The sequence below is a fragment of the Bos javanicus genome, chromosome 4, assembly GCF_032452875.1.
Source record: "Bos javanicus breed banteng chromosome 4, ARS-OSU_banteng_1.0, whole genome shotgun sequence".
Classification (NCBI taxonomy): Eukaryota; Metazoa; Chordata; class Mammalia; order Artiodactyla; family Bovidae; genus Bos; species Bos javanicus.
The window spans coordinates 114721982-114737061 of record NC_083871.1 but is presented as its reverse complement, the minus strand read 5'-3'; the positions used below and the strand labels follow the sequence as shown (position 1 = coordinate 114737061).

At 45.4% G+C, this 15080-nt stretch overlaps 1 protein-coding gene across 2 annotated transcripts in view; it reads left to right on the top strand.

Annotated features, from left to right (window-relative positions):
• Positions 1 to 282: 282 nt before the first annotated feature.
• The window catches only part of RHEB (Ras homolog, mTORC1 binding), a 52991-nt gene continuing 38193 nt past the window's right edge, over positions 283 to 15080 (top strand). Inside the window, exon 1 of one of the 2 annotated variants that reach the window (XM_061415227.1) lies at positions 283 to 679. In XM_061415227.1, the coding sequence (XP_061271211.1) occupies positions 628 to 679 (52 nt within the window). In that variant the 5' untranslated portion in view covers positions 283 to 627. The remainder of the gene's footprint in view (positions 680 to 15080) is intronic. The other variant, XM_061415228.1, reaches the window with a different exon arrangement.

Below are 15080 nucleotides of genomic sequence, written 5' to 3'. Positions count from 1 at the left end.
CCCGCGCCCGCCTCCAGCCCCTCCGAACTTCGAAGCCTCCAAAGTTCACCGGCGCCCAGACGCGCGCTCCCAGTAGGCGTTTATTTTTAGCTGCCGGGCCAAGCAGCCCCCGCCTCCGGGCCCGCCTCTTCACCGCCCGCCCCCCCAATGGGAGAAGGAGTTTCCGTCGCGTCAGCGCGCGGGCGGATGGGAACTGTCCAATCAGCGCTCGGGGAGAGCTGGCGTCATTAAAAAGCGGCGGAAGACGGTGGGCGGGTCATGACGCAGCGAGTTTTAGTCGTGACTATTCCAGGGGCATCTCGGCGTCCCCTCTTTTTCCCTTTAAAGTAAAACACCTCCCGACGCACATCCCGTGCGTTTGGGGGAAGGGGCCGCGGCCGCGGGAGGGCGGTGCTGACGCGAGCCGCTTGCGGCGTCGCGCGGTCACGTGGGCGTGTTTGGGGGCGGGGCCGCGCGGCGGTTCCGGGCGGTTGGGCGCGCGAGCGAGGAGCTAAGGCAGCCGCGCCCGCCCGCCCCGCCCCGCCCCTGGATGCCGCTGTGCCCCGGCGCGGCCGCCGCCGATCGCAGCGCAGGAGCCGCCGCCGCCGCGGTTGATGTGGTTGACCCGGGGCTGAGGAGGCCGCTAAGATGCCGCAGTCCAAGTCCCGGAAGATCGCGATCCTGGGCTACCGGTCTGTGGGTGAGTGGCGGGCGCCGCGCGGCCTCCTAGCTCCCCGGGCCCCGAGCCTCACCCGGGGCCCGGCCAAGTTTGGGGCCGGCGCGGCCATGTGGCGGCCGCGCGTTTCGTAACCGGCCGCCCGCCGTCGCCGCCACCTCCATCTTGGAGCGGAGGCCGGCGGCGCGGCCGGGCCCGCGGGGCAGCGCGGGGGACGCGTGTGGGAGGCCGCGGGCAAACGGGCGCTCGGGTCGGGTCGGGCCGGGCCGGGTTGGCCGCCGCGCCGCCCGCCGCAGGGCCCTCCACAGCCCCGGAGTCGCACCTGTCCCCCCTTCCCCGCGGGGAGCAGTCCGTGATTGTTGCTGGTGGCCTTTTCCACCGCAAAATTAAAACCCGTGGGGCTTCAACAAAGGACGTGGCTCTTTAGCCGTAATTTTTCTGCCTTGTTTAGTTTCAACATTTTAAAGCAAACCCGGGAGCTCAGAGGACGTTTGGCTGCTGAGGGCCAGTTTCCTAGGAAGAAACTCGAAAGAGCCCCCCGCCCCCCTCAGCCTCCCGCTTCGGAAGCCCCCCGAGATGCTGCCAGCGACCGAAGTAGGAGGGCAGAGAAAGGGAAATTTCTGCCCTCTTGGTGTCCTGTTTTTTCCTTTGGGGAGGAAAAAAAGGTCAGATACCAGAATGTCGAAGTAATTCAAAAGTACCCCTCCCCACCCCCCGCCAAAGGTTGACATATATTTGAAACTGAGTGTGGCAGTCGTTTGTTCCACCCCGAACAGAGGTGGTCTGGGGTGGGAGGTGGTGGACGGGATGCCAGAAAACGAGGGAGAAAACAGAACCGTTGAACTTAACCGTGCTTCAGGGTGAGGTTTTTATTGTCTTTGACAACCGGAAGTCTGGAAAAATTACTTTTATCTTTCTGTGTTGTTTTTAAGAAGTAGCTGTCCAAGGAAAAGGGCGCACTTGACCACAGTGGGGTAGGGGAGGCCAGGGCAGGCGTTCGGAGTCTGTGGTGACTGCAAAAGGAGGTGACACAAACTGCCCTGGGAAAGCTGGTAACTGCCTGCTCATTGGCCCAACTCCCCGACTTCGCTTTCCCTTCTGCTTCTTCACCCCCATTTTCCACGGTCGGTGCCAGGGTCTGTGCTCTTTGACCAAGATCAGCTGCAGCGTGCTTACTCACCCTTTTATCACCTCTCTGTCAAAGTGCTGGGGGGGATATCAAATGAGAGGCTGAGAGACTCTTGTGTACAGATAAGGGGCGCCAGGAGCCCTGGGGGTAACTCCTGTGAGATGCGGTAATCGTGGGGGGCAAGGAGAGGTGACAGTCTTAACAACTGCAGCCGTCAAGTCACCCGCGTCAGATGGAGGCTTTTCAAGTCTCTAACAGCCCCGAATGTCCATATGGAACTACCGCATCCCACCTTTATCGACAGTCTGTATCTCAGAGCCTTTGCTTCTCTGTTCTCTTTTCCTCCTCTGCATTGTGAAGAGTGGGACTCGGACATATCCTGTCTCTTGAATGAGTTCTATCTCCTCAGAGTGCCCACTAGTTAAAGGTACCAGTGTCTGAAGTTACAGGTGACATGAATTACCTGGGCTGCCTGCTTTCAACTGAAGGGAATGTCCCGAACATCCTGGCTTATTTACCCCTTGAAATTCTTGAGATGGTGATTCCAGTCGCCAGTAATCTAGTCTAGCATTTTATCACTGTTTGTTAAAGAAGTTCTCTAGGTCCAGTTGAAACCAATTGTGTCTTACCTGCCTTCTGATGCCATCCTCTTGAAGACCCAGAGGTGACACATCACCCATTTGCCTTCACTTCACGTTTATTCTAAACCACTGTTCATGAAATACTGTGCTGGATTAGCCTCTAGGGGCCCCCAGAGCAGGTCCAGTGCCTGTTTTCTATGCCTTCCTATTGCTAAACCCAGCTCCATTGTGTTCACATTTATTTTCATACGTGGTGATGATTAAAATGTGTTTTGCACAGGTTCAATGACTACCAGTCTTTGCATTTGATTTTACCATTGTTTACCTTTGTTAGGAACCAGGACTTTTTGTACTTTGTGGGCTCTTTTGTTTTGCCAGCATCAGAAACGGAGATAATTCCCTGATTCCACATCCTAGCCACTTTTCAGAGAATTACGCAGACTTCTGAGTTCACTGACATGTCTGCTTGCCAGTGATGCTAGAGTAGAGAAATCTGAGTGCCTGTGTTCCTAGGTTGTGTTACTGTGATGCTAAACTGTAGTGTCATATTGACTGGGGGTAAAAGAGTGGTGGGATAAGTCTAAGCCCAAAACCGAATCTTTCTTAGAATAGTCTCTTGACTAAATATCGCATGCCAGTTTAACTCGTAAAATACTTGTCATTGTGAGTTTATTTTAAAAGTGTGGGCTTCCCTGGTGGCTCAGAGGTTAAAGTGTCTGCCTGCAATGCGGGAGACCCGGGTTCAATCCCTGGGTCGAGAAGATCCCCTGGAGAAGGAAATGGCAACCCACGACAGGATTCTTCCCTGGGGAATCCCGTGGACAGAGAAGTGGGCTGGTGGGCTACAGTCCATGAGGCCACAAAGAGTCGGACATGACGGTTTGCCTTCAGATGAAGCTACTAAGTGCAATGACTGTTTTACGATTTGGAGTTCAAATTTTGTGTGTTTTTAAAACACTGAAAAAACTTACCAGTGAGAAAAACAGAATTCTCAGATAATTTATACAACTTTTTTTTTTTCCTGAAGCACCTTTCCTGTTATTTACAGTGTTAAGCTTTTAAGGACACGTCACCTGCAGCGCAGGCTGGCTTGCAGGGAGTGCTTTGTATGAATTGTTTTGGTGGTAGCCAAATGTGCCAGCTCCCTGACGTCCATTGTTCTAATACAAATGAGTAGTCCCGTGATAGGAGGTAACTGAATGAGTAGTCCTGTGATAGGAGGTAACTAAACTTAATCTGGCTAAAGTTATAGTGTCAGGTTAACAACTACCTTCAAATAAAATCTGGCATATTTTTCACTGGAATGTTACACAGAGAGGTTTGATGATCGAGTTTGCCATTAGACCACAACAATCAAAAGATTGTCATATATTACTCTCGGAGGTTAGCAAACAGGATGGGATCAAAGGAATATGAAAGATCTTAAGAGAGAACATGAAAAAATTCTGTGGTGTGGTAAAAGGCGTTTCAGTAAAAGTATCTCAAATCATTACCCTCCTTGTCAAAATGTTTTAGGTAGTAAAGAACGTGCGTCCTTTGATTTGGCTACTTCACAGGGAAAGATATCATTAAATTTGTTCCCAGTAGAATACCATCCAATTGTATGCTGATTTACTGTGTATTTTTAAATTACCGTATCCTTTTCTAACACATGGCTTTGAGGACTTGTAAAGTTAGAGATTGTTTGCTGTGTATAAAATGTATTAGTATGTGAAATTGTATGTTCACGTGCTTCATAACATTGCGAAGTTGTGTACTTGTGGGTGGGGATAGTCCTGTGGTGACCACCTTGTGCTGAAGCTTGAAATTAACTTTTCTTTCAGTGCCATTCATTGTTCTGTACAAGAAATACTCAGAGTTTGCGTTTGTAATTTGACTTGCCAGCGCTTAATACAGTGTTCATAGACTTTTTCCGTTTTCCGTTTCCGCTGCGCAGGGTCTTTGGCGCTTTGCGTGTGTTTTCTCTAGGTGCAGTGAGCAGGCGCTTCCCTTGTTGTGGACCACAGACTAGGTGCTTGGGCTTCAGTAGTTGGGACTTGTGGACTTAGTTGCTCCATGGCATGTGAGTCTTCCCCGGCTAGGCATTGAGCCTGTGTCCCCTGCGTTGGCCAGGTTGATTCTTATCCTCTGTACTACCAAGGAAGTCCCTAGATTTTTTTAAGTATAGTTGATGTATCATATTTATATAAGTTACAGGTGTACAGTAGAGTGGTTCACAATTTTAAAGGCTGTTCTCTGTTTACAGTTGCTATAAAATATTGCCTGTATGTTCCTCCTGTGGTACAATGTATTGAGCTTGTTTTGCTCATAATAGTTTGTACCTCTTAATCTCCTGCTGCCGTATTGCCTCTCCCTACTTCTAAACGTTAGTTCTGTATATCTGTGAATCTGCTTTTTTTGTTATATCAAATGTTAATGTGATGTCCCTGCGAGTTACAGCAATCTGCCTCCCTTCATCCCCCCAGAAGAAACACTGTACTCAGCAGCAGTCCCCTCCCATCCTCTCCTCTCCTGTCCTCCCCTGGCATCACTAATCTTTCTGTTTCTACAGATTTACCTTTTCTGGACATTTCATATAAATGGAATCACCTATACCTGGCCTTGCATGCCTAGCATTTTTCATTTAACATAAATATTTCCCAGGTTCCTCCGTGTTGCAGCAGGTAGCAGTAATTCATTCCTTTTGGTTGCCAAATAATAATCCATTATTTGAATATACCACATTCTGTTTATACATTCGTTAACTGATGGGCATGTGGTCTGTTTCTACATTTGGGCTAATATAGATAATGCTGTTAGGAGCATTCCCGTTACATATTTTTTGTATGTGAAATTTTTGTGTAGACATGTTTCTCTTCTTTTGGGTATACTTCTAGGAGTATAATTGTAATTGCTGGGTCATATGGTAGTTGTACATTTAACGTTTTGAAGAACCATCAAACTTTTTCAACCAGTTTACATTCCAGCTAACAATTGAAATCGGTTTCAGTCTCTCCACATCCTCACCAACACTTCTAATCATCTATCTTTTTATTTAATTTTGTTATTTCTATTATCTTAATTAAAAAAAAATTTTTTTTATTGAAGTATAGTCGACTCACAGGGCTTCCCTGGTGGCTTGCAGTGCAGGAGACCTGGATTCAATCCCTGTGTTTGGAAGATCCCCTGGAGAAGGGAATGCCAACCCACTCCAGTATTCTTGCCTGGAGACTCGCATGGACAGAGGAGCCTGAAGGGCTGTAGTCTGTGGGGTCACACAGGGTCAGACACAACTGAGTGACTTCACTTCTTTCACTTTTCGTAGCGGGCTGACAGTGCTGTGTTTCTGGTGTGCAGCAAACACTGAGTTACACGCACCTGTGTATTCATCCTCTTTTCCACTGGGTTTTGTCACAGGCCGTTGAACATAGGTCCCTGTGCTACATAGTGTGAGTGTGTGCTCAGTTGTGTCCGACTCTGACCCCGTGGACTGTAGGCCACCCGGCTCCTCTGTCAATGGGACTCTCAAGGCAAGAATACTGGAGGGGTTGCCATTTCCTTCTCCAGGGTGCTATACAGTAGGAACTTGTGTATTTTATATTCAATATATAATTGTATCTACTAATCCCAAACTCGTGATTTATCCCTTCCCCACATACCGTTACCCCTTTTTAATGGTAAGTTTGTCTGTGAGTCTGTTTCTGTTTCGTAAATGACTTCGTTTGTGTCATATTTAAGATTCCACATATGAGTGGTATCCTAGAGTACTTGTGTTTCTTTGTCTGGCTTACCTTCACTTAGTGCGGTAACCTGTAGGTCCGTCCGTGTTGCTGCAAATGCTATCGTTCCTTTCTTTTTGTGGCTGAGTAACAGTCCCGGTCTGTATGTACCACACCTTCTGTGGTCCTCTCCCCGTGGGCGTTTAGAGCGCTTCCATGTTTTTGCTGTTGTAAATAGTGCTGCCATGAACGCTGGGGTGCGTGTATCTTTTTGAGTTAGAGTTTTTGTCTCTTGGGGGTATATGCCCAGGAGTGCGATTGCAGGATCATATGGCAGCCCTAGTTCTAGTTTTTTAAGGAACCTCCGGACTGTTTTCCATAGTGGTTGCACCAGCTTACATTCCTACCAACAGTGTAGGAAGCTTTCCTTTTCTCCACACCTTCTCCAGCATTTGTTATTTGTAGATTTGATGTCCATTCTGATGGGTGTGGGGGATACCTCATTGTAAATTTGATGTGCATTTCTCTAGTAATTAACTAAATGCAGAGTTCCAGAGAATTGCAAGGTGAGATAAGAAAGCCTTCTTAATGCAAAGAAACAGAGGAAAACAATAGATGGGAAAGATAAGATCTCTCCAAGAAAATTGGAGATAGCAAGGGAACATTTGATGCAAAAATAAAGAACAGAAACATCAAGGACCTAACAGAGACAGAAAAGATTAAGAAGAGGTGGCAAAAATACACAGAAGAACTGTACAAAAAAGGCCTTGATGACCTGGATAACTATGATGGTGTGGTCACTCTCCCAGAGCCAGACATCCTGGAACGTGAAGTCAAGTGGGCCTTAGGAAGCATCACTACGAACAAAGCTAGTGGAGGTGATGAAATTCCAGCTGAGTGATTTCAAGTCCTAAAAGATGGTGCCGTTAAAGTGCCAGCAAATTTGGAAAACTCAGCAGTGGCCATAGGATTGGAAAAGGTCAAATTTCATTTCAATCCCAAAGAAGGGCAATCCAAAGAATGTTCAAACTACCCTACAGTTGCACTCATTTCACATAGTAGCAAAGTAATGCTCACCTTCAAGCTAGGCTTCAGCATTACGGAACCGAGAACTTAGAGATGTTGAAGCTGGATTTGGAAAAGGTAGAGGAACCATTGCCACCATCCATTGGATCATAGAGAAAAACAAGAGGATTCCAGAAAAACATCTGCTTCGTTGACTATGCCCCATGAACACGAATTGAGCAAACTCGGGGAGATAGTGGAGGACGGGAAGGCCTGGTGTGCTGCAGTCCATAGGGTTGCAAAGAGTCGGACACTTCCGGTGACTGAACACTAATTAGCTCATCCGTCCTTCTTGTACTAGCCATCCTTATGAGTTTATGAAGGGTCATATACAATGTGCAAATAATTTCTTCCATTCTGTGGGTTCTTTTCACTTTCTTGAAGGTGGCCTTCCTTTGAAGCAAAAAGTTCTCAATTTTGACAAAGTCCATTTTATTTATATTTTTATTTTGTCACTTGTACTTTTGGTGTCATATTTTAGAAACCATTGCCTAGTTCAAAAATATAGATTTACTACTATGTTCTCTTTTAAACGTTTTAAATCTTTATCTCTTACATTTGGGTCTATTATCTATTCAGAGCTAAATTTTATGGTGGGAAATAGGAGTAAAACTTGATGCTTTTGTATGTAGATACCGAGTTGTGCCACCACCTTTGTTAAAAGACTGTTCTTTCTTCATTGGATTGTCTAGACGTCCTTGTCAAAAACCAAAAGTGATCCATCTCAAAATGGAAGTACTGTTTGCAATGGAGAAGAAAGCCCCTCCCCTTCATCTCTCTTCCCTCTGAAAAAAGTTACAAGGTGGTAATAGAAACTCATTTCACGTTAAATAATAAATTACAAAAAAGAAAACCCCCAGTGATCATAAATATATGATTTTTCTGGACTATTCCTTTGATCTGTGTGTTGGTCCTTGTGCCAGTATCACACTATTTTGATTACTGTTTTTTTATGGTAAGTTTCAAAATAGGAAAGCGTGAACCCTCTAACTTAATCCTTTTTCAAGATTAACTTCTGAGTCCCTCGTATTTCCATAGGAATTTTAGGACTGGCTTATCAATTTCTGCAAAAAAAAAGGCAAGTGGGATTTTGTTTTACAAATTTGCAAGTGTCTTCAACGCCTGGTTTAAAAAACACTTGAATTCTCTTATCTGCTTCTGAGTTCCTTCCTGAGTTCTTTGCAATATATAACTTTATATAAAGTATATAAGGGAAATCCAACCTGCCAGATAGGTACTTGGGAAATGGAGGAGTATTTTAATACTGTCACATTAAATTACTAATACAATACTTTTTTGGGTGATTGTGGCTGTTCTCTGATACTCGGGCTTCCCAGGTGACACAGTGGTAATGAATTCGCCTGCCAGTGCAGGAGATATGGGTTCAATCCCTGAGTCGAGTAGATCCCCTGGAGTAGGAAATGACAACCTGCCTGGAGAGTTCCACAGACTGAGGAGCCTGGAGGGCTATAGGCCATGGGGTCATGAAGAGTCGGACACAATTGAGTGTGCATGCCCGCTCGTGCGTGCACACACACACACACACACTCTGATACTCACGAAGACTCCGTAAGTGGAACTTTCTTAGAAGTTAGTTGTACTATCTGAAATCATGAAGGTTTTTTTTTGTTTTTTCACTCTGTACCTTTGAACTCCATTGACTTGTCTGCACTTCGCGTGGATCTTCTACCCACACCTGATTTGGGAACGTGGTACATTGTTGTTCAGTCGCTGAGTCATGTCTGACTCTTTGTGACCCCATGGACTGCAGCACACCAGGCTTCTCTGTTCTTCACCATCTCCCAGAGCTTGCTCAAACTCATTTCCATAAAGTCAGTGATGCCATCCAACCATCTCATCCTCTGTCATCCCTTTCTCCTCCTGCCCTCAATCTTTCCCAGCATCAGAGTCTTTTCCAGTGAGTCAGCTCTTCAAATCAGGTGACCAAAGTATTGGAGCTTCAGCTTCGATATCAATCCTTCCAATGAATCTTCAGAATTGATTTCCTTTAGGATTGACTGGTGGGATCTCCTTGTAGTCCAAAGGGCTCTCAAGAGTCTTCTCCAGCACCACAGTTAAAAGGCATCAGTGCTTTGGCGTTCAGCCTTCTTTATGGTCTAACTCTCACACCCATATATGACCGCTGGAAAAACCATAGCTTTGACTAGACAGACCTTTGTAGGCAAAGTAGTGTCTCTGCTTTTTAATGTGCTGTCTAGGTTGGTCATAGCTTTTCTTCCCAGGAGCAAGCGTCTTTTAATTTCATGGCTGCAGTCAGCATCTGCAGTGATTTTGGAGCCCAGAAAAATAAAGTCTCTCTCTGTTTCCATTGTTTCCCCATCTATTTGCCATAAAGTGATGGGACCAGATGCCAGGATCTTCATTTCTTAAATGTTGAGTTTTAAGCCAGCTTTTTCACTCTCCTCTTCTACTTTCATCAAGAGACTCTTTAGTTCTTCTATTTTTGCCATAAGGGTGGTGTCATTTGCATATCTGAGGTTATTGATATTTCTCCCGGCAATCTTGATTCCAGCTTGTGCTTCATCCAGCCCAGTGTTTCTCATGATGTACTCTGCATATAAGTTAAATAAGCAGGGTGACAATATACAGCTTTGATGTACTCCTTTCCCGATTTGGAACCAATCTGTTGTTCCACGTCTGATTCTAACTGTTGCTTCTTGACCTGCATACAGATTTCTCAGGAGGCAGGTAAGGTGATCTGGTATTCCCACCACCCATTCTTTTAAACGAATTCTCTTTAAGAATTTTCCACAGTTTGTTGTGATCCACAAGTCAAAGGCTTTGGCATAGTCAATAAAGCAGAAGTAGATGTTTTTCTGGAACTCTTCCTTTTCCATGATCCAGCGGATGTTGGCAGTTTGATCTCTGGTTCCTCTGCCTTTTCTAAATCCAGCTTGAACATCTTGTAGGTCTTAGTTCACATACTATTGAAGCCTGGCTTGGAGAATTTTGAGCATTACTTTGCTAGCCTGTGAGATGAGCTCAGTTGTACAGTAGTTTGAACATTCTTTGGCATTGCCTTTCTTTGGGATTGGATCGAAAACTGACTGTTTCCAGTCCTGTGGCCACTGCTGAGTTTTCATATTTGCTGGCATGTTGAGAGCAGCACTTCAACAGCATCATCTTTTAGGATTTCAGCTCAACTAAAAATTTCAGCTCAGCTGAAATTCCATCACCTCCACTAGTTTTGTTCGTAGTGATGCTTCCTAAGGTCCATTTGACTTCACACTCCAAGATGTCTGGCTCTAGGTGAGTGATCAGACCATCATGGTTATCTGGGTCATTAAGATCCAGTCAGTTGGAAATACTGGTTCACTCTTTCGCAGATCTTGCCACATTTCAACACATTTCAGTATACAACTATTTCTTTAAATGACATCTTGTAACATCACCACCCATCTTCTCAGAAAAATTAAATACTGGGAAGTAGTTAAGATCACCCTGAGTGATGCAGATTTTCCAGAATTCCTCTTGAAAGTTCAAGTTTGATTGCTGGCAAAATGCTATCAGTTTTTCTTGAAATGAGAGTCTCCTTTCTTTCATTTCCAAGAAGGTGTCTGCCAGAGACCCGCATCTGGAACAGCAATAGCTTCTTGGTCGTTCTTACAGGTAAAAAAGGCATTCCACAATAAAGCTGCCTGTTTCAGACCACTTCCCACACGAGTGCTTTTTCCCCAGGTGATGCCATGCTCAAGTGTGTAGCAGCCACACTCTATGCAAACATCCCATTCTGTGTGCAGAATATTCAAAAGACGTAGATTTAAAGGTCAAGATTTCATAAAGTTAGTTATTTTTACTGCTTCCTCAAGGACACTGTTAAGAAAAAGTGGCCTTTTTTGTTTTCTCCTTTTTACTGTGCGTGCATAGTGTGAGGAGTATGTGACTGTCCTTTACAGTTTGTGACCAGTGTCTTGATTTGTGCTAAGGGGCACCAAGCTAGCAGTTTTACCACCATTGGTTTTGCACCATAAATGCACACAAAAGCATAGTGGAAAAGGCAGATTATACAGTGAGTCCTCTACATAGGAACAGGGTCCTTTCTGAGAGCACATCCTTGCATGTGTGTGAAAGTCTCTCAGTCGTGTCCGACTCTTTGCAACCCCATGGACTGTGGCCCGCCAGGCTCTTCTGTCCATGGAATTCTCCAGGCCAGAATGCTGGAGGGGGTAGCCGTACCCTTCTCTAGGGGATCTTCCCGACTCAGGAATCGAACCAGGGTCTCCTGCGTTGCAAGTGGATTCTTTACCAGCTGAGCTATCCAGTTTTTTTCTTAAGTCCAACAGAGTTGGCCTAGGTGCCCAACTAACACAATTGGCTATTCAGTACTGTTCTGTAGTAGGTTTATAATACTCTTCACACAAATAATACATAAAAAACAAAGAATAAAACATTTTTACTCTTAGAGTACCTTGAAAAGTACAGTAGTAACAGAAGTACGGTACAAGAGCTGGCACTCGGGCATGTTCTCATCTTTGGAAGTTTGTGTGTAGAGGGCTTACTGTGAAATAGTTTGACTTATGAGCCTCCTGAGAGTGTCTCCGGGGCCCCCCAGCGTTGTGCAGACTGCACTTGGAGAACCATAGTGCACGGGATCTGGCTAGACTGCTGCTCGCTCCTGTTCAGCAGGGTGCGGTGACCACAGTCTTAGCGGAGCCTTCCAGAAGAGGCCCTGCAGCATCGGAGGAGACCAGGCTGGTGAACCGGGAAGGAGCTTGGCATGCTGAGAAGGAAGGAAGTGGGGGTGGCTGGGCTTCTCGAGGTGGAAAGGGGAAGCAGGGTTGTAAAGGTAGGCAGGAGCTGGCTTTAGGGAACTGGAGGGCAGCTTTCCTGTGTGGTACGCAGTGAATTACTGAAGCCTGGGGAGAGTTAGGTGTCTAAATGCCAGTTGACTTGGCCTCTGATGGTTGTGCAATTAGGGTGAATGCTTGGTTTTCAACCTGGTACCGGTGAAGCTCCCAAAAGAGTAATAAGAATTGCCATGGTGGCAGCACTGCCAAGACCTATATGCTAATTAGGTGGTTTTCAAGTCCAAATATCAGCAACTTTATCACACAATATGAAATGGCATCTGTGCCTGTGACCATGAAGTCAGAAAGGTGCAACATTTCCCTTAGCTTGGGCCTGGAAGAGAGCTAATAATAATAACTCTAATACTGTCCATGAGTGGATTGTACTTATTCACTTGGATAAATCAGAACTGACCTGGGACGTGATTGTGCAAGATAAAGCATTATGAAATCTTCAGTGCTCACAGTTGAGAGAACCTTTATTCTTAGTTCTAATTTATTTTGAAGTACCAAATTAAATCTTAGAGTACTCATAGTCTGTCTTAAACTGATAACTGTCAGAATGCAGACTGTTTAGTACCTTTGACATGAATTGCTGATTGATTTAGAAATATAATTTAATATCTGAAACGCAAAGGTCCCAGGATGCTATTTTAGTGTTCTAATAGTTTTAAATATATATGGGGCTTCTGACAAAAGAGAGTTCCACGTGGGGCATCATAATTTGAAGTCTAAATTGGTGTTAGTTTAGAACAGAAATGCTGAAAATCTTGTACTGTGCTTTGTAGGCAAGTGAGAGCAGGGCAGTTTAAGGATACCAACATAATTACCTCCTCTGTGTCCTTGGTTGGTCGGTGTCCTAGCCATGATAGAATTGAGCTCCCCCTTACCTACCTGCTCCCCTCCCCCGTGTTTCCTTTTGTGTTTTCATGCTTGCAGAAAGACTCCTCCAGGACTTTTGAAACAGAAATAAATATTTTAACAAGCCATGTTCCAATCCTGCTTTTTGCAAGATTCAAAGTTGAATGTTAGCTCCATGATGGCATAGTGAATAATTTGTGAAAGTGGAGATGAAAATACTGGCTTTTACAGTTCATACAGTTTTAGGACATGAAAGTGCTTTTCTTGGACTAGTATGTCTTGAGTATAAATGCATCTGGCCAGTATTTTGCCCGTTCTCAAATCTAAATCACTTTCAGAATTTATTTTAGAAGATTTTATAAATACAGGTTCTTTTTAGTCTTGTTCATGATTTAAGTGAGTGAATAAACAACGTAGCTGGCAAAATTCAACCATGGTGGCTGAATTCAAGATGGAGGAAGATTCAAAATGATCTTGCCAGACTGGATGTGTGTGCTAAGTCACTTCGGTCAGGTCTGACTCTGTGACCCCATGGACTTCAGCCTGCCAGGCTTCTCAATCCATGGGATTCTCCAGGCAAGAATACTGGAGTGGGTTGCCATTTCCTCCTCTGGGGGATCTTCCTGACCCAAGGATTGAAGCCAAATCTCTTAGGTCTCAAGCATGGCAGTCAGGTTCTTTTCCCCAGGTGCCACCTGGCTCTCCGTGGCAGGAACAGAAGTGGGAAAGCTCTGTGGGATTTCTAATCCATCTGTGCTGTGTTTAGTCGCTCAGCCATATCCAACTCTGTGCGACCCCCTGTAGCCCACCAGGCTCCTGTGTCCGTGGGGATTCTCCAGGCAAGAATACTGGAATGGGTTGCCATTTGCTTCTCCAGGAGATATTCCCAAGCCAGGGATCGAACCCACATCTCCCACATTGCAGGCAGATTCTTTATCGTCTGAGCCACCAGGAAACAAGCCCTCTAATCCATCTGCTGATGAGAAATTAGAAGTGAGTATGACCCTGAGTACCCTCAGGAGCAGGAGCACCTCACTGCAGAGGAGAGCTGTGCAAGAGTTTAGAGCATCCCTGGGGCGGCTGCTGAAGGAAAGGTGAAGTCGTGTGTTCACATCTCAGAAGAAATCTGTGCACATCCAGGCTGAGAGACCTGGATTCATTTTCTGAGCAGTTCAGGTGACCGGTTCTCAGGTGAACCTGTGAGACCTAACATTTAGTTGTCTCAGTTCTGGTGCCCACTTCCAGTGGTGGTTCTTACACTTGAACTTCAGGAGTTTTGCCTGAGACCATGTGCACATTTTCTGAGGAAAGAGTCCAGGGTTTTATCAACTCCCCAGAGGACTTCAGTCCCCCAAAAGGTCGAACTACTGAAACGACTGGTTGACGAGGACAGTGTGTGGGTTAAGTGTACCACATGTTATTCAAATGTTCATTAAATGTTTGAGTCAACTATGTCCCTTCCATGTACCAGGCACTGTGTTCTGAGTCCCCAAGGCTGGGGAAGTCCTGACCTCTGCTGCCGGGGAACTTCAGTCTAGTGAGGGAGCCACAGCAAACAGATACATCACTGCCGCTAGTAATCATTGGCGGGTGTTCTTAAAAACATTTACTGGTATGGGATGCCTTAACCTCCAGACCACCTGATCTTCCTCTTGAGAAATTTGTATGCAGGTCAGGAAGCAACAGTTAGAACTGGACATGGAACAACAGACTGGTTCCAAATAGGAAAAGGAATACGTCAAGGCTGTATATGGTCACCCTGTTTATTTAACTTATATGCAGAGTACATCATGAGAAATGCTGGACTGGAAGAAACACAAGCTGGAATCAAGATTGCCGGGAGAAATATCAATAACCTCAGATATGCAGATGACACCACCCTTATGGCAGAAAGTGAAGAGGAACTAAAAAGCCTCTTATTGAAAGTGAAAGTGGAGAGTGAAAAAGTTGGCTTAAAGCTCAACGTTCAGAAAATGAAGATCGTGGCATCTGGTCCCATCACTTCATGGGAAATAGATGGGGAAACAGTGGAAACAGTGTCAGACTTTATTTTTCTGGGCTCCAAACTCACTGCAGATGGTGACTGCAGCCATGAAATTAAAAGACGCTTACTCCTTGGAAGGAAAGTTATGACCAACCTAGATAGCATATTCAAAAGCAGAGACATGACTTTGCCAACAAAGGTCTGTCTAGTCAAGGCCATGGTTTTTCCAGTGGTCATGTATGGATGTGAGAGTTGGACTGTGAAGAAGGCTGAGCGCCGAAGAAGTGATGGTTTTGAAC